This window comes from Pristiophorus japonicus, chromosome 11 (genome assembly GCF_044704955.1).
Source record: "Pristiophorus japonicus isolate sPriJap1 chromosome 11, sPriJap1.hap1, whole genome shotgun sequence".
Taxonomy (NCBI): Eukaryota; Metazoa; Chordata; class Chondrichthyes; family Pristiophoridae; genus Pristiophorus; species Pristiophorus japonicus.
The window spans coordinates 72,524,391-72,543,869 of record NC_091987.1 but is presented as its reverse complement, the minus strand read 5'-3'; the positions used below and the strand labels follow the sequence as shown (position 1 = coordinate 72,543,869).

The window sequence follows — 19,479 nt, the reverse complement described above, 5'->3', positions numbered from 1 at the left end:
GGGAGGACGTTAGTTTCAATAACCCGCTATTTTCACGTAAACAGAAAACCAGGTCTGCAGGAGTACATACCTGAACCCAACATCAGAGTGAAGGGCAGCTTCCCAGGATTGTCTACACTGACGCTGTTTGTTCATGGGGTTATGCAAGACCAGTAGTGTAGAGTTGTCCTGTCTACAGGAGTGTGTATCTATACATCTATAAAATGGAACAGCTTCCTGAAGAACCTGAAAATATACATACATACATACTGCATGGTTATATTGTTAAAAATGAAAACAATGGCTATCATTTTCTTTGCAGATGATGCCAGATTGGTACAATTCGCTCTATCTCCAAATACTCTTCATTCATTGTCAATGCAAAACTTTACTTCCACATGGAAGCCTGCGTTTCTTTTATATAGAAATGTAACCTTATGTGTGGTTTATGGGATTGTGTACCACGTGGTCTCTAAACTGCTGGGTTTACACTGGAACTAGTAGTGGATACCACCATCTACTTTGAATGTCAGAAAGACACCACATTGACAGACTGTGTAACTTAAGCTAAAACTACTCATTGTAATGTATTTTTAAGATGTAGGGGCCGAAATTCACCCCCCACCCCCCCCAGCGGAAACAGGGCGCACTTACTGTATTTCAGCTGTTTTGACCGCCACAATGGATGCGATGGCCTCGTGCACGAAATTCAGCTCTTTGTCTTTTTTATTTCAGCAGGGTGGAAGTCGGTCATAATTGGGGCAGAAGTGGAGACGGGAGCAGAGTGCCGGCAAACTGGGAGCGGAAGTGGGGGCTGGCGCATCACCACGTCTTTCCCCTTCACTTAAAGGCGAGGGCTGCTGCGAGTTCTGCAATTAGTTTAGTATGGTCCACTGGGCCACCAGGGAGGGTTCCGGCCAGGCCAGCTGCCTGGCACCCAAGAGGGGGTACCAAGCTGCCTGTTGATGACGCACTTAGGAGGGTTCAGCAGCAGCAGGGTGGAAGTGGGGACTTCCGGAAAAACCAGAGAGATGAATTTCGCGAGCGGCAGCCATTTGACCAAAAAAAATCGGCGGCCATTCGACACCGCCGCTTTCTGGCGGTAACGGGCCTTATCGTGAGGCTGAATTTTGGTCCCATAAACTTTTGCAGAAGCAAGAATAAATTGGTAGATAAAATTAATATGGACCTTACTTCTCACTAGTACTTTAAAACTGTTCGAGAAAAAAAATGACAAAGCATTTTGAGATACTTAGAATCTTTTAATAATTTAATGTGGTATTTCTTTGGCGTCTTTGGAGGTATACCTCATCGCAGTGATGTAGATATGTGGCTTTCAGCATTTAACCAAAGCAATGTGAGTAGCTGTAATATTTATCTTCAGCCTGAGAAGTAGAACATGCCATCAATTGAGTCACTTTTAAAAGATGAAGAATCTGACTCATATCAGATTTCAAGCAAATTCTGCAGCACAAACCAAACCTGCCACAATAAAAGCAAGAGACTTGCTATCAGAAAACCCTCTGCTGGGACAGGTAATGTCTCTTTCTCACTGTGCCAAACTTTTTCTGAGAAATTAATCAAAGCAGATTTGATTTGATGAGGAACATCTTACAAAGGGGAAGAAATTGGATTGGGCCTAAAAACACGTGCAGAAGCATGATATGCCCACACCCGTGCAAAGTGGTGCAGGCAACACACAAAATTTGTGCTTCCTGCTCATTATAATGATTGGCGTGCTGAGCTAAGTGCTAAAGGTGCTGCTGGTTGGCTCAGCGCTCAGGGAAGGGAGTCAATATCGGGTGCAATCTACTGGCCTATAAAATTTTGCCTGGGTTCTCTGCACTTCTTAAAGGGGAGGTGCTTTGTTGCAGAAGCCCCTCATTGTCGCTCGGGATTCAGCCATGTTGCAACAGGGAAGTGAAAGGGTAAGGCACTTCTCTGATGCAGCAGTAGAGGCTTTGGTCCTGGGGGTAGACAGAAGAGGAGTGATCCTCTACCCGTAGGGTGACAGGAGACTTTCCATGCAGAATGCCAGAAGGCAGTGGGAAGAGATGGCACAAGCCGTCAGTGCCACGTGTGTTGTCCCCGGGCCCCGGATCATGCCGCAAGAAGTTTAATGACCTCACATGAGTGGTCAAGGTGAGTGAATGCATCATCAATTGCCATATTCCACCAACTAGCCTCACACACTGCTCAATGCACCACACTCTTATCACTCACCTACCAACAATCACGACTCATACTTCACAATCATAGTTTCACTAAACTCTCACACTTACCACTGCTGCAAGCCTCACACCCACATCTCATACCTTGCATACAATGTCAGCTATTCAACCATGACATGCACACATCACCCAAACACATTGCACTACACTCATTGACAAACTTCCCTTTCTCTTGCAGACCAAGGTGGCACACAGCCACCATTAGTAGCAGCAGACAAGTGGGGGTGAAACACATCTTCAAAATCTTACTGTGCTGGAGCAGACGGTGCTGGAGATCATTGGTGGGGCCGTCACGGAAGCCGTGGCGAGCGGCGAGGTTAAAAGCATTGCTGATGATAATATGCTCATGCCTAATTCTTCTTCTCATATCCCAATTCTCACTCATAGTAACATCTCTTCTTACTTACAAGTTGCTGATGGTGTAAGAATGCACATCTTGTTTTCCCCTTCTCTCCTCACCACAACTCAACCTTTGTACCTTTCTTTTTTCAGATATCCAAGAATTGCCAGCAGGCCAGCCTGACCCCGATATAGTAGAGGAGGAGAGTGATGGAGAAGAGGTACAATCACTCGATCTGACACTCCCAGGCACCAGCTCAGAAAATGGCATTGTGCGAACTCTAGAGGGGAGTATAGAGGTGGGACTTGCACATGGTGAGTCACTGGGCACAAGTGGCCTGCAGCAAGTCCAGGGGGAAAGGGTAGCTCGGGTGCCAGTCCCGAGAGGGCGAGTTCGCACACGAGTTCTGCTGCACAAGACTCAGATGATGACTTTGATGGGGTGGGCTTCAGAAGAAGGGTGATGGGCATGCACACAGAAATGCTTGGTTTAATGGCAGGCCTGTCAGAGAGCCTCTTGTCAGTGTCAAGAAACATGGAGGTGTCCGGCTCCTACATTGCACAGGGCTTTGTGCAGAGCTTGGAGTCCAGAATTTCCAGGTTAGCACTGATTTGGACACTTGTGGACTCAACTATGATGCTGGGTGTGATGGGCGACATCACAGCTTCCATTGCAGCACAAGGGGAAGCGACACAACATCTGACTGCTGCACTGGAAGCTCATACAGCTCTCATGCAGGCTCAGCTTGCTGCCACGAAAGCTCAGACTGCTACCATTGTAGTTGGATTTACGAGTGTCGAAAAGGGCTTGCAGAGTGTCACAGCAGTCTAGTAATCTGCGCTCCAAAAGATGGTTTGGAATGTTGAGGTGGCACCCCGGGGGAGTGGCAGTGGCTCTCACCCCTGTCACACCACCAGTGCCCTTGCTACTGCCCGTCAGTCAGCCAGCCAGCCCAGACTACTGCCACCCATGTTGAGGTGGAAGAGTCTACAGCCAGGCCTTTTAGGCCCTGAGCTGCTCGATGTTATCTTGCAAGGCCATCTGCAGTGTCCTCCATGGAAAATCAGCAGCCTTCCACCAGCCATGCTGCAGCCACTGGGATAGCACTGTGTAGGAGCATTAGAATAGACAAAGGAACACGAAAGTCAGACATTAAAGGAATGCACAAGGGTGATTAATGGATTTTGTTACGTAATATTGGATTGATTCATTTATAGATTATGTTTTGTGGCGGCTCTCATTTCAGCTTTGCGCCCAGAGGATGCTGTGATATTCCAAGACAGAGGGATGGGCATGGGGATCTGGGATTTCATTCATTGGAAGCAGAGTCTGATCAGGCACTCAAAGAGAGTCATCTAGAACATGGATCTACTGCCTGCCTCCTCACTTCCTCCTCCTCCTATTCCTCCACCCCTTCCACTTCCTCCTGAAGTGGTCGTGGACCCCGAGATGGAAAGGAATGCGCCTTCATGATGGCCAAGTTGTGGAGGATGCAGCAGACCACCACAAAATGGGACAACCACTCCGACAAGTAATGGAGGGTTCTTGAGTGGTGCGGTTGCGGTCTGGAGTCATCAGTCAGGTGTAGAACAGATAGCCCTTGTCTCCGAGTAGGCAATCTTGAGTTCAACATGGTGGCTGGAAGATTGATAGCACGCCGGACTGGCACAGGATGAAGGCACCATGACTGCTATCAGGATACCAGTCATTCACCATCATAATGTGCTGGGTGTGGTCGCACAATAATTGCACTTTAAGAGAGTGGTAGCCTTTGTAGTTGCAGTACATCTCAGAATTGATATGCGGCACCTGCAAAACCATGTGTGTGCAGTCCATGGCTCCCTGCACCATGGAGAGGCCTGATATCCTGGCAAAGCCACATGCACGCTCCTCCTGTTTCTCTCTGTTCAGAGAGAAGACAATGAAGTCCCTTCTGGAGTACAAAGCCTCTGTGACCTCCGGATGCAGCAAACTGGGAAATGTTAACTATGTCCTCTGCTCCTGACTGGAAGGACCTGCTAATGAAAAAACTGAGGGCCACCAGCAATGCTGCCTTCAACCTGCTCTGAGGCTGCAGGTCTGGTTCCAGGAGGTGGCAGAGTACTGTACACACCTCCTTGGTGAAGTGGAGCCTCCGAATACACTGATTCTAGCTTAAGTGCAAGTAGGAGAAGTGCTCTCCGAAGTGTAAGGCCTTCTGCTTAGAGCCCTCCTTCCTCTCCTTCTCCTCCCTCTGCGAGCAGTTTGTCTTCTTCTTTGCTGCCTCTGCTCCATCTTTCTGTCATACTCCAGCATGAGGGGGTGCTGCAAGTAGAGCCCCCGATGACTGGGAGCAAGTGGTCTGAGCAGAACCTTTGAATTCAGAAGCAAGGCCATCATCACTTGCTGCAACTCTCCATCATCCCACCAACTTTAAATAACTGTAGAAAGCTCCAAACAATTGCACAAACTTACAAAGAGCCAGTAGAAATCAAAAGACAAGTCACGTGCAAGTTGTTGATGATCCCTTTAGACACTGCTGGCGGGGATCCCTCGTGCAGCTGAACACACGTTCTGCTATGCATGATTTGGAGAGGGTGTGCAGTCTAGCGGCAATGTCCAAAATAGCAGGGCATGCATCAAATCAGTATTGCACGCTTGAGGCAGCTGCCGTTTTTTTGTCGAAACTGGCCTTAACAGCCAAATTCCGTGGCCAAAGACTTAAGGTATTGTCATTATCATCATCATCATAGGTAGTCCTTCATATTGAGGATGATTTGCTTCCACGCCAAAAAGGGATGAGTTCATAGGTGTTTTAATGAAGGACCTAATATTCCAGGTCCCGAACGACATGTTGAAGGGTGGAATATGTCTGTGTGTGGATTTTTTTTTTTTAACGTGTGGTAGCCATTGCACACCAGCCACCACACGGGCTTGACAGAGCTAGGTCTTGGTCCCGTGGCTAGGATTAATCAAGACGACTGGAGACGAGCTCTGCTGCACGAACCTAGTGCACACACATATTGCAGTGTGAGCTGGACCATGCTGCCCCTGGGCCCTCGCCTCTTCTGGGCCATGCCGAATGCCGGGTCGGGCCGCACGATGCTCCTTTGAATCGTGGGACGATGTGATTGGGGCCCAGGAGAGGCGCGAGTTAAGGTAGCATTTCCTCGTTGAATGTCAAGGTCTACCACTCTAGGATGGCAGATTTATGTTACACTCAGGGCCGCGCATCAAGACAAAGGGATTCTTAACAAAGATGGCCTTCAATTTAAATTCCGTACTTAGACCTAGCTACAGATTCATATAAAATATATAACAAAGAAATTCTTATAACTTGAAACTAGATAGATCTTATTCTATCACATAGATCTCTGTAGCATTACCTATCTTACACATACTTAACATAACCAGATCATGATTCGGAAAACATGATATGGAAATTCTGCACCGCTAGCATATGTCAGTGCCATTTCTCTTCATTTTCTATATAATCGCACTTAGCAGTTGTTGTGTATAGAGAAAAAGTCAGACTGAACACTGTGAGCTCAAAGTAAAGTGTGACCTTAGTCTTTTATTGCAGGTCTCCAGAGTGCCTCTCCAACCTGTGAAGCGTCCTTAAATACCTGTGCTCCCAAGGGATTATGGGATCCCTTGGGACTCCAGGGGATGAGCCCTCTGGTGGCTGTACAGAGTAAATACAAGTCTACATATATAACAACACTCCACCCACCAAAGTCACTAGTGTAACAATTTACAATGTGAGTCGATCTGGGGCCCTTCTTGCCTTGGTTGATCGTCTCGGTGTGAAAGCTGGTGTTGTTGAATCATTTGTTGGGCCCTCGCTCAGCTGCTGTGCAGCTGGTCTTGCTGGGCTGCCTGGTGTATTGGGCCCTGCAGGGCTGCTATGGATGATGGGTTCTGCTTCGTGGTCAACCGTGGTGCCGGTTGCCACTGGTGTGTATGTTGGGGGATCAAAAAAGGTAGGGTTCAAGGTGGATTGTTCAGAGTAGTCCGTGAATCTGAGTTTGATTTGGTCCAACTGTTTCCGGTGAATGAGTCCATTTGAAAATTTGACCCGAAACACCCTGCTCCCCTCTTTGGCCACAACAGTGCAAGGAAGCCACTTGGGACCTTGTCCATAATTTAAAACAAATACAGGATCATTGATTTCAATCTCGCGTGACACATTTGCGCTATCATAGTATGCACTTTGTTGAAGCCGCCTGCTCTCTACCTGTTCATGTAGATCAGGGTGAACAAAGGAGAGCCTTGTCTGAAGTGCTCTTTTCATGAGCAATTCAGCAGATGGGATCCCAGTGAGTGAATGGGGTCGCGTGCGGTAGCTAAGCAGGACTCGGGATAGGCGAGTCTGCAGTGAGCCTTCAGTTATTCTCGTCAAGCCTTGCTTGATGGTTTGCACTGCTCTCTCCGCCTGACCATTGGACGCTGGTTTAAACGGAGCAGATGTGACATGTTTGATCCTGCTACGGGTCATGAATTCTTTGAACTCAGCACTGGTAAAACATGTCGTTCACCAGGACATCGGGTAAGCCGTGTGTGGAAAACATGGCCCGCAGGCTTTCAGTAGTGGCAGCGGACGTGCTAGCTGACATTATCTCACATTTAATCCACTTGGAGTACGCGTCTACAACCACAAGGAACATTTTACCCAAGAACGGGCCTGCATAGTCGACATGTATCCTAGACCACGGTTTGGAGGGACAAGACCATAAACTTAGCAGCGCCTCCCTGGGTACATTGCTTAATTGCGAGCATGTATTAATTAGTGAACGCAGGACTCTAACTCCGCATCGATACCGGGCCACCACACGTGGGATCTGGCTATCGCTTTCATCATTATGATGCCTGAGTGGGTACTGTGGAGGTCATTAATGAAGGTGTCTCAGCCCTTCTTGGGGACCAGTACTCGATTGCCCCTCAGAAGGCAGTCTGTCTGTAAAGACATTTCATCTTTGCGCCGCTGAAACAGCTTTATCTCTTCCTGCATTTCTACTGGGACACTGGACCAGCTCCCGTGAAGCACACAGCTTTTGACTAGAGATAATAAGGGGTCCTGGCTTGTCCAGGTTTTGATCTGCCGGGCAGTGACGGGTGATTGTTCACTCTCAAATGTTTCCATAACCATGGCTAGATCTGCTGCTTGCGCCATTTCCACCCCCGTGGTGGGCAATGGCAGCCTACTGAGAGCATCGCGCAGTTTTTTGTGCCTGGCCTATGGCGGATGGCGTAGTTGTATGTGGACAACGTGAGCCCCCATCTCTGGATGCTGGCCGATGCGTTGGTATTTATCCCTTTACTCTCGGAAAACAGGGATATAAGTGACTTATGGTTAGTTTCCAATTCGAATTTTAGCCCAAACAGGTCTTGATGCATTTTCTTCACCTCATAGACACACGATAACGCTTCTTTATCAATCATGCTGTTGGCTCTCTCAGCCTTAGACAGACTCCTGGATGCATAAGCTGTTATACATGTGGACTTGTATTTACTCTGTACAGCCACCAGAGGGCTCATTCCCCGGAGTCCCAAGGGCTCCCATAATCCCTTGAGAGCACAGGTATTTAAGGACGCTTCACAGGTTGGAGAGGCACTCTGGAGACCTGCAATAATAGACTAAGGTCACACTTTACTTTGAGCTCACAGTTTTCAGTCTGACTCTTTCTCCATACACAACAACTGGCGATGAGATACAGATAGCGAACCCAAAGATGCAGCGAACAGTGGGCATCCTGGAGAAATTTTCGGATGGAGATGATTGGTAAACTTTTGTGGAGCGAAGGCCAGGATATCGTGAATACGCCACTGACCTCAGGAGGCTGGCGGCACCATGTGATTTCAGCAACCACCTCAACGAAGCACTAAGGGGACATTTTTGCCATTGGAATCAGCCATGAGTGCCTTCTTCATAAGCTATTGTCAGCGGATACCACAGTCACACTGCAGAAGACCATCTTTGTGAGCCAGGCATTCACGACTTCGACCTGCGGTTCGAGGCAGATGATTCACTCTCAGGACTCAAACCCAGCAGGTACTGTGCACAGAATGGCACCTTTTAGAGGCTGCACTGTAGAACGCGAACCTTCTCAGGAGAGAGAGAACAGGCCCCCGAGTCCCTTAATTCAGAGTCCGCCGAGGGGAGCTAATCGAGTAGCTCCATGCTGGCGTTGTGGAGGGAATCACAGGGCTCACCAGTGCCGCTTTAAAGACTATGTATGCAAGGGCTGCAGCACAAAGGACCACCTCCAGCGAATGTGTAAAAGAAATATGACTCTGTGTTGATGAAGAGTCTGCAGATGGCCATGAATCCAGCGCAAATTATGAAACGATAGGCAGATAGGCAGCTCAGCCCCACGATGAGGTATTTGGCATGTTTACCTGCACCACCGAGTGTTCCCCGTTGAGGATGGAAGTCGAGATAGATGGCATTCCAGTCTTCATAGAAGTGGACACAGGGGCGAGCCAGTCAGTAATGAATCAAGAAGACTTTGAGAGGCTATGGGACAATCAAGCTGAACAACCCAAGTTGGTCCCGGTTCAGGCAAAGCTGCGCACCTACACCGATGAACTTATCCCAGTCATTGGTAATGCAAATGTAAAGGTACTCCATGATGGCACGGTGCACAAGTTACCTCTGTAGATTGTTGCAGGTGATGGACCAACGCTGCTTGGAAGGTGGTGGATGGACAAGATCCATTGGAAGTGGGAAGACTTCACCCTTCCAGCGATCGATGTCCTCCGTGTTCTGAGGCACAGCAAGCCTTCACTTGAGGGTGGACCTGGCATCAGAGAGCAGACCAGCACAGCACCCGAGGCACAGACCGCTCAGCACGACTGCGTGGAGATGATCCAGCTGAGACGACCCGAACGCACCTTCCAGGCTCCAGTGGCAGGACTCCGGAGGAAGAAAATCGGATCCAAAGGCGACTTCCCAGCTTCGGTGGTAGAAGAGGATCACCGCAGTCGACATAGTGGATGGAGGAAAGATGGCGCCCAAACCACGAGGTGAGGCGCTCAAGAAAAAGATGGCAATGGCCAGACCATGAGGTGCAGCGCAGATGGAGCAACACGTGGCACCGAAAGGAGAAGTGGATTGCGGTGAAGAAAGCAAGGCTCTCCTAAAAGAGGCCTGCAATCCACCACAATTAAAGGGACAGTTCCACACACTCAACTAATGTAATAGTAACTGTTAAGTTAGAGATAAAATGTGTAAGCGATGATCAGAGTCGTGTACATGCATTAAGCAAGGAAAAGTTGCGCAATCATATAAAATGTGTAACTGATGATCAGAATTGTGTACATGCAACCAGCGAGGAAAAGTCGTGTGATCACGATCAGAACTACAGAGCATCCACAAAAAGTAATGTAAAGTTGTGCGATGTAGGATTTTAACAGCACACAGCCAAGCGGGCAGACATCGATCGGGAGCACACTGGTCCAGTGAGCTACTCAATGCTGTAGCCTGCGTCCCTGGGACCAGAGTTATGTACCATGGAGTGTGGCTACAAGCAGGCAATACACACGAGTTGCAGAGCAAGCGATCTCAGGAGGTACCGATGCAACAGCACCGGTATCGAGACCCTGCCACCCTGCCCCTGATCTGCTCCACTTCTCAGGCACCCGATGGCACCAATCACCACGGGTCTGAAAGAGCAAATTGTGTTAAGGCGCAGCCCCCAGATCCCATCGTCACCAAGGCCATGCCCAGAAACGAAGGGTCACTCACTACAGTCCTCCAAAAGGGGACCGGGACCAGCCAGGATCCCAAACCAAACCACGCCCAGGCTAGTGAGTCAGCAGTTCCCTGTACATTGCTAGACGACAGCCCCTCAGGGAGCAGCAGCGACCCAGGGTGCAAAGAAAAGACAGGGAGGTCACAGGCATCTGTGAACCTGCCCGACGCTAGGAACCACGGCAACAGCCCCAAGAGCAGGCAACTCGAGCCAACTGGGTTCCCACTGCCAGCACTGGGCACCGCGCCACCACCAGACTGCCTGGACACCATCCAACAGTTCTGGAACTAGCTTGTCCTTACGCACCGGTCACCGATCCCCAGCATGCATCGATAATATATCTCACCAGCCTAGCGTACCGGTCTCACAACTAAACCACAAATGAACGCAAACTTGTTTTCCTGAAGTTGAAAGTATATGAACGCACTGAGCCTCCAGCATAACCTATATGTGGGAGGGGGAGAATGGAGTGGTCAGGGACACACACACAAACAGCAACCACCAGCACTCTACTGCACCAACCATTCACCCAAGATTGAAACGACCTGCCATGGCTCAACCAGACAGAGCTAAGCCCAGAGCACAGTCAATGCAAAGGCGATTTGCACCAAAGGCTTGGGGGAGAGTGATGTCATGGCCACTGGTGGTACTATCACAAGGTGTGCCACCAGAGGGCACAGCAGTGGGAAACTTGTAGGTTACCTGTACAGGTGTGCCTGGCCTAGTATAAAAGGCAGGCCACCAGGTGTGATCCTTACTCTGGAGTTAACAAATAAAGGACTAAGGTCACTACAGTTCAAGTACAACACATTGCCTCGTGGAGTCATTATTAGAGCATCCAAGGACATAGCACTGCTCCATGAACCAAGTCAAGACTATTGAGATTTCCTGTCTCTCGCTTGCTCCAAATTCAAAAATATTTCTATGGTGATTGGATTCCTTAAAAGAGAAATGGAGAGCTATGGCTTTCTGCAGAAAAAGATCAGTTCTGCAACTATGAGATGGTTGAGCCCAAGTCTCCAGAGAAGTTGAGAGAAAAACAAAAGACAGACAGATGGACAAGTTCAGAATTGGAGATGTATAGCAAAAAACAGAAGCATATAGACAGAATGCAAGACAGAGAAGAGAAATACAGAAAAGGAGATCAAGAAATACAGAAAAGGAAAGATAGATTATGAAGGTAAACTTGCGCAAAACATAAAAACAGATAGTAAAAGCTTTTACAGATATATAAAACGGAAAAGAGGACTAAGGGGGGTAGTGCTGGACAGGCTAATGGGATTCAAGGTAGACAAGTCCCCTGGTCCTGATGAAATGCATCCCAGGGTATTAAAAGAGATGGTGGAAGTTATAGCAGATGCATTCGTTATAATGTACCAAAATTCTCTGGACTCTGGGGAGATACCAGTGGATTGGAAAGCAGCTAATGTAACGCCTCTGCTTAAAAAAGGGGGCAGACAAAAGGCAGGTAACTATAGGCCGGTTAGTTTAACATCTGTAGTTGGGAAAATGCTTGAAGCTATCATTAAGGAAGAAATAGCGGGACATCTAGATAGGAATAGCGCAATCAAGCAGACGCAACATAGATTCATGAAGGGGAAATCATGTTTAACTAATTTATTGGAATTCTTTGAGGATATAACGAGCATGGTGGATAGAGGTGTACCGATGGATGTGGTGTATTTAGATTTCCAAAAGGCATTCGATAAGGTGCCACACAAAAGATTACTGCAGAAGATAGAGGTACGCGGAGTCAGAGGAAATGTATTAGCATGGATAGAGAATTGGCTGGCGAACAGAAAGCAGAGTCGGGATAAATGGGTCCTTTTCGGGTTGGAAATCGATGGTTAGTGGTGTGCCACAGGGATCGGTGCTGGGACCACAACTGTTTACAATATACATAGATGACCTGGAAGAGGGGACAGAGTGTAGTGTAACAAAATTTGCAGATGACACTAAGATTAGTGGGAAAGCGGGTTGTGTAGAGGACACAGAGAGGCTGCAAAGAGATTTGGATAGGTTAAGCGAATGGGCTAAGGTTTGGCAGATGGAATACAATGTCGGAAAGTGTGAGGTCATCCACCTTGGGAAAAAAAACAGTAAAAGGGAATATTATTTGAATGGGGAGAAATTACAACATGCTGAGGTGCAGAGGGACCTGGAGGTCCTTGTGCATGAATCCCAAAAAGTTAGTTTGCAGGTGCAGCAGGTAATCAGGAAGGCGAATGGAATGTTGGCCTTCATTGCGAGAGGGATGGAGTACAAAAGCAGGGAGGTCCTGCTGCAACTGTATAGGGTATTGGTAAGGCCGCACCTGGAGTACTGCGTGCAGTTTTGGTCACCTTACTTAAGGAAGGATATACTAGCTTTGGAGGGGGTATAGAGACGATTCACTGGGCTGATTCCGGAGATGAGGGGGTTACCTTATGATGATAGATTGAGTAGACTGGGTCTTTACTCGTTGGAGTTCAGAAGGATGAGGGGTGATCTTATAGAAACATTTAAAATCATGAAAGGGATAGACACGATCGAGGCAGAGAGGTTGTTTCCACTGGTAGAGGAGACTAGAACTAGGGGGCACAGCCTCAAAATACGGGGGAGCCAATTTAAAACCGAGTTGAGAAGGAATTTCTTCTCCCAGAGGGTTGTGAATCTGTGGAATTCTCTGCCCAAGGAAGCAGTTGAGGCTGGCTCATTGAATGTATTCAAGTCACAGATAGATAGATTTTTAACCAATAAGGGAATTAAGGGTTACGGGGAGAGGGCGGGTAAGTGGAGCTGAGTCCACGGCCAGATCAGCCATGATCTTATTGAATGGCGGAGCAGGCTCGAGGAGCTAGATGGCCTACTCCTGTTCCTAATTCTTATGAGTCTGAATGAAGAGAGATACAGATCTGAAAATGAGAGAAATTAGTGTGAATAATAAAGGAGAGAGGGAGGCTAGGAATTTCTGTGGAGCTACTTCCGCTCCATCAGTGTAATTGTACGGGAGTGTGTTGGACATCCTTTTCACACATGTCCACCACGCTTCTGGAGAGGTTATGGTGGTAGAGCAGGAGCAGCTCCGAGAAAATTCCTGACCAGAGGGAGAGAGAAAAATGGAAAGTGCATTGAAAGGGAGACAGAAAGAAAACTTGAAAAAAGTAGTCAGAAATTTACAGGAGAAAGGAAAGGCTTTCAAATGTTTTGTTGACTTTGAACAACATCACTTGAAATAACCTAATAATGATAGGACTGACAGTGCCCTTGGTGCACAGTGGCAATACAATCAGAAGTGCTCAATATCAGCTCGCATTGCGGCGGTATGGACAGGATCTTCTGGTACATTTCGAGATCCTTTAATTGAGATGATTTTTCAGTACTCCCAGCTTGATTAGACTGTGTTGGGGCAAGGAGGCCAGCAGGCATAGGATAACTTGAGCTGCTGTATCTTAAAAGGACATTTGTACTTTCAATGCTGTTCAAGTGCACAATTTGTCAGTTCTTTCAGCTGGATTTGGGAGATGTCAAAGGAGACTACAAGGGCTTAGAGCCATGGTGGTTCAGAGAGTTGAAGCAAAGGAAGGTTGCTCTCTTTAAATTGGAGGGGCTCCCTCTGAAGAGGTGAACTATCCAGATTTCATGGGAATAGGTCGTGGACTAGGTAAATGCCATTTCTGTGGACGATATCATCACATAGATGACAATAAAGTTTAACAAAGAAGTTTGCCAAGGTTATTGTCTGCTGAATTTACCTCCTTTCAATTCATATGGGCCACTGCATTAAACTGAAGGGTTGGATTCAGCCAAAGCAGTGTCATCAATGAAACCTTGCACTTCGGGAAATTCAGCAGTGCTGTGAACTTGCATGGGTATATCACGATGCTGCTGTTCAACAGGGAAAAAAAATTCAAGTATTGGCCCGATGGAACAATGCACCAGTCACCTGTTTGACACATCTGTGGACAGACAGCAAGCTAGGTGAAACTATAGATGACCTATGTGCCTGGATGGAGCAGCAGCCATAAAAGTTAACGGTTACAGTCAGCTACACTGTCTCTGGCAGTGTCATCCCCATGTTGGAAGTTGGCTGGTGGCCTGATTGCAGCAGATATTAACTGATCTCCCGACTGATCTTGAGCTTCTGGAGACAGTTCCTTTTAGTTATTGACACTTCAGCGCATAATCTTGACTGACACTTCCCCTTCGGATGAGACATTAACCCAATACCATTCTCAAGTGGATGTAGAAGATCCCATGGCCACTATTTGAAGAAGAGTTGGGGAATTCTCATGGTGTCTTGACCAGTATTTATCCCTCAAACAACATCACTAAAACGATATCTGATCATTTATCTCATTGCTGTTTGAGCGACCTTACTGTGCACAAATTGTCTGCCGCGTTTCCTTACATTATAACAGCGGCTATACTTCAAAAGTGCTTTATTGGCTGTAAAATGTTTTCTTTCTCGGACAAGGCAGCTTGAAAAAGCTTGTAGATACAGTTGGTACCATAATGATAGATATGGGCAGTCTAGTTCTAGCATCATCTAATTTTCTTCGCATGCCTCCATTGATATTCTTAGTACAACTGCATAATACTTTAGCATAAAGGTAATTTGAAAGCAATCTTCAGGTTTTACTTAAGTTAGTGACGATTGGGTTACCTGTACCAGAACAAATGGGTCATACTGCTCGGCAAACCACCATTCCGTTAGTGATCGGTGCTGCAGCTTTTGTATATCTTTTATATCAATCTTCAGGTTGTCAGATTTATCCTAACAGAAATAAATACAAAGTTTTTTTTCTTCAAATTCTCTCGCTTGATGGAAACTAATTATATATTTATAAATGGATTGGAATATACAGGGAGGATAAAAATTGTCAGTGGACTACAAAAGGTTGTGATTCTTGAGACACTAAAGTCACGACATTGCAAATATTTAAGGATGTCAGCAGAATTTGAGACTGCTTTAAAGTTGGTGGGAGTTCTTTTTTACTGAGCTACTAATTTCTTCAGCCTTTCCAGTGACATTGAAAAGCTTTTGAGGTTCAGGTGTCGTCAAGCTCTGGGGACCACCAAAAGTGATGCTCGTCAATGGAGCCTTTTCTGCATCTACAATCCAGCCACGCAAGTTTGAATTTTTCAGCCAACAAATTATTGGTTTTTATAATCATGGTCCAACCAAAATGGCATGCGAGGCTCCCTCCAGGGGTATGAGGTTATAAAATTACTCCTCTCGCATTTAAGTTAAAAAATAACATAAAACAAACAGCATAGAACAGCAGGAAATATCTGTGCTTTTGAACAATGGGAGTGATTAAGATATCCGGCTCTCCCCATGGAAACAGGCACTTAGAAACATAGAAATTTACAGCGCAGGAGGAGGCCATTTTGGCCCATCGTGTCCGCGCCAGCCGACAAAGAGCCGCTTGGCCTTTGGTCAGCAGCCCTAAAGGTTACATATAAACCTATGAACAATGACAGAAAAGCAAAGAGCATCCAGCCCAACCAGTCCGCCTCACACCTGCGACACCCCTTATACTGAAAACATTCTACACTCCACCCCAACTGGAGCCATGTGATCTCCTGGGAGAGGCAAAAACCAGATAAAAACCCAGGCCAATTTAGGGAGAAAAAATCTGGGAAAATTCCTCTCCTACCCATCCAGGCGACCGAAACTAGTCCAGGAGATCACCCTGGCTGTATTCTATTCCCTGCAGTACTTACCATTATATCTGCGTCGTCCAACAAAAGTCTAATCCCAATTACCAGCTCTAGGTCCGTAACCCTGCAGGTTACTGCACTTTAAGTGCCCATCCAACCATCTCTTAAAAGTGGTGAGGGCTTCTGCATCCACTACTCTTCCAGGCAGCGAGTTCCAGATCCCCACAACCCTCTCAAATCCCCTCTAAACCTTCCACCAACCACCTTAAAACTATGCCCCCTCGTAATAGACCCATCCACCAATGGAAACAGACCCTTACTACCCACTACATCCAGGCCCCTCAATATTTTGTACACCTCAGCTCTCAACTTCCTCTGTTCCAATGAGAACAAACCCAGCCTATCCAATCTGTCCTCATAACTAAGATTCTCCATTCCAGGCAGCATCCTAGTAAATCCCCTCTGTAACCTCTTTAGTGCAATCACGTCCTTCCTACAATACGACTACCAGAACTGCACGCAGTACTCCAGCTGTGGCCGAACCAAAGTATTATACAATTGAAACATAACCTCCCTGCTTTTATATTCTATGCCTCAGCCAATAAAGGCAAGTATTCCGTATGCTTTCTTAACCACCTTATCCATCTGGCCTGCTACTTTCAGGGATCTGTGGACAAGCACTCCAAGGTCCCTTTGTTCATCTACACTATTAAGTGGCTTATGCTTAACGTGTATACCCTTTCCTTATTAGCCCTCCCAAAGTGTATCACCTCATATTTCTCTGAATTAAATTACATTTGCCACCGCTCTGCCCACCTGATAAGTAGATTGATATCCTCCTGCAGCCCATGACTTTCCTCTTCATTAACAACCACACAGCCAATTTTAGTGTCGGCTGCAAACTTCCTAATCATACTCCCTATATTCAAATCTAAATCGTTGATATATACCACAAAAAGCAAGGGACCCAGTACTGAATCCTGCGGAACCCCACTGGAAACATCCAGTCACAAAAACATCCATCAATCATTACCCTTTGCTCAGCCATGATCATATTGAATGGTGGTGCTGGGTCGAAGGGCCGAATGGCCTACTCCTGCACCTATTTTCTATGTTTCTGTTTCCTACCTCCAAGCCAATTTTGGATCCAACTTGCCACTTTGCCCTGTATCCCATGGGCTTTAACCTCCATGACCAGTCTACCATATGGGACCTTATCAAAAGCTTTGCTAAAGTCCATATATATTACATTGTACGCACTACCTTCATCGACCCTCTTGGTTACCTCCTCAAAAAATCCAATCAGGTTAGTCAAACACGATCTTCCCTTAACAAATCTGTGCTGAATGTCCCTAATTAATCCTTGCCTTTCCAAATGCAGATTTATCCTGTCTTTCAGGATTTTCTCCAATAATTTTCCCACCACTGAGGTTAGGCTGACAAGCCTGTAATTACTCAGCCTATCCCTTTTTCCCTTCTTAAACAAGGGTACTACATTAGCAGTCCTCCAATCCTCCGGCACCATGCCCAGATCCAAAGAGGACTGGAAAATTATGGTCAAGGCCTCTGCTATTTCCTCTTTTACTTCGCTCAACAGCCTGGGATGCATTTCATCCGGGCTTGGGGACATCTACTTTCAAAGCTGCTAAACCCCTTAATACTTCCTCTCTCACTATATTTATTTCATCCAGAATGTCATACTCCTCCTCGATAGCAGTATCTGCATTACCCCTTTCTTTTGTGAAAACAGATGCAAAGTATTCGTTAGGAACCCTACCAACATCTTCCGCCTCCACACAAAGATTACCCTCATGGTCTCTAATAGACCCTACCCTTTCTTTAGTTACCCTCTTACTCTTAATATATTTACAGAACATCTTAGGGTTTTCCTTAATTTTACTGGCCAAGAATTTCTTGTGCTCTCTCTTAGCATTCCTAATATCCTTTTTAATTTTGCCTCTTAACTTTCTATATTCCTCTAAAGATTCTAAAGTATTTAGCCGTTAGTACATGACATAAGTGTCCCTTTTTTCTTAATCCTCCCCTGTAAGTCCCTAGACAACCAGGGGTCTCCAGAATTATTTTTCTCAGCCTTTTTCTTTAAGGGCACATGTTTGGCCTGAGCCTTCTGGATCTCCTCCTTGAATGCCTCCCACTGTTCCGACACTGAATTACCCACAAGTAGCTGTTTCCAGTTAACTATGACCAAATCACTCCTTAACTTAGCAAAATTAGCTTTTCCCCAATTCGGCATTTTTATTCCAGGCCTATTCTTGTCCTTATCCATAACCAACTTGAATCTGACTGAATTATAGTCACTGACACCCAAGTGCTCCCCCACTATTATCCCTTCAACCTGCCCAGCTTCATTCCCCAAAACTAAATCCAAGACCGCTTGCTACATACTGACTAAAAAAGTTCTCTTGAATGCATTTTAAGAATTCTGCACCCTCTATACCCTTCCCACTAAATTTGTCCCAATCAATATTTGGATAGTTAAAATCCCCTACTATTACTACCCTATGGTTTTAGGACTTCACAGCAATTTGCCTACATATTTGCTCCTCTATCTCCCGCTCACTGTTTGGGAGTCTATAACACACGCCCAGCAGTGTGATCGCCCTTTTTTATTTTTCAATTCGACCCATATGGCCTCATTTGATGATTCCTCTCACATATCATCACTCCTCACCACTGTAATAGTTTATTTAATCATTACCGCAACGCTCCCCGCACTCTTTTTACCCCCCTCTCTGTCTTGTCTAAAAATCCTGTAGCCAGGAATATTGATCTACCAAACCTGCCCCTCTTTTATTCATATTTCTGTCATTGCTATAATGTCATACTCCCAAGTATCTACCTGTGCTCTTAACTCATCCGCCTTACTCGCTATATTCCTTGCATTAAAGTATATACCATTCAGCTCAGGAAGACCTCCTTGCTTATTACATACTAAGCCCCGTTTCCTCTGTCTCACAGATTCGCTTTCTAGATTCTTGCTATCCAATTTCTGCTTTACTTCCTTCCCTTTTGAATTTGTTTTCAGGTTCCCATCCCCCTGCCAAGCCAGTTTAAACTCTCCCCAACAGCACAAGCAAAACTCCCCGTGAGGATATTGGTCCCGGCGCTGTTGAGGTGCAGGGAGCGCCCCTCGGAAAATCACGGACTGTGTGGCTGTGATTTCCTAAGCTGTGCTTCGTGTGATTGGTGGTCCATTTCAAATGTCGGATTGTGGAATCACTCCCAATGTAAATAAAGGTGTACTTTTTCCATAGCCTTTTCCAATTTTAATTTGTATTCTTATTTATAATTTTACCTTTGTATTTTCAGCATCTGTTAAACTATATTTTCTGTTTTTCAAAGCACCCACTTCAGAAGCATCTTCAAAGTGCGCTGAAAATTAATATAAGAAGATCTTAGTTGTTGTACCTTTGGACACGGTGAAGGAATAATTTTACAAATCTGCACTACTGACACGAGGTTTCACCTGCTGGTAGTGCATATCGGAAAATCAATGTACATTGCCCATGATTTTCCAATCATCTCATGG

The 19,479-nt window shown here is 46.2% G+C and overlaps 1 protein-coding gene across 6 annotated transcripts in view; it reads right to left on the bottom strand.

Moving 5' to 3' along the window:
* The window catches only part of spag17 (sperm associated antigen 17), a 564,758-nt gene that overhangs the window by 363,715 nt on the left and 181,564 nt on the right, over positions 1–19,479 (bottom strand). For all 6 annotated transcript variants that reach the window (XM_070893521.1, XM_070893526.1, XM_070893524.1 and 3 more), the window contains 3 exons: positions 19,246–19,322; positions 14,929–15,039; positions 71–225 (listed from right to left, as the gene is read on the bottom strand). In XM_070893521.1, coding sequence (XP_070749622.1) covers positions 71–225; positions 14,929–15,039; positions 19,246–19,322 — 343 coding nt within the window. The remainder of the gene's footprint in view (positions 1–70; positions 226–14,928; positions 15,040–19,245; positions 19,323–19,479) is intronic.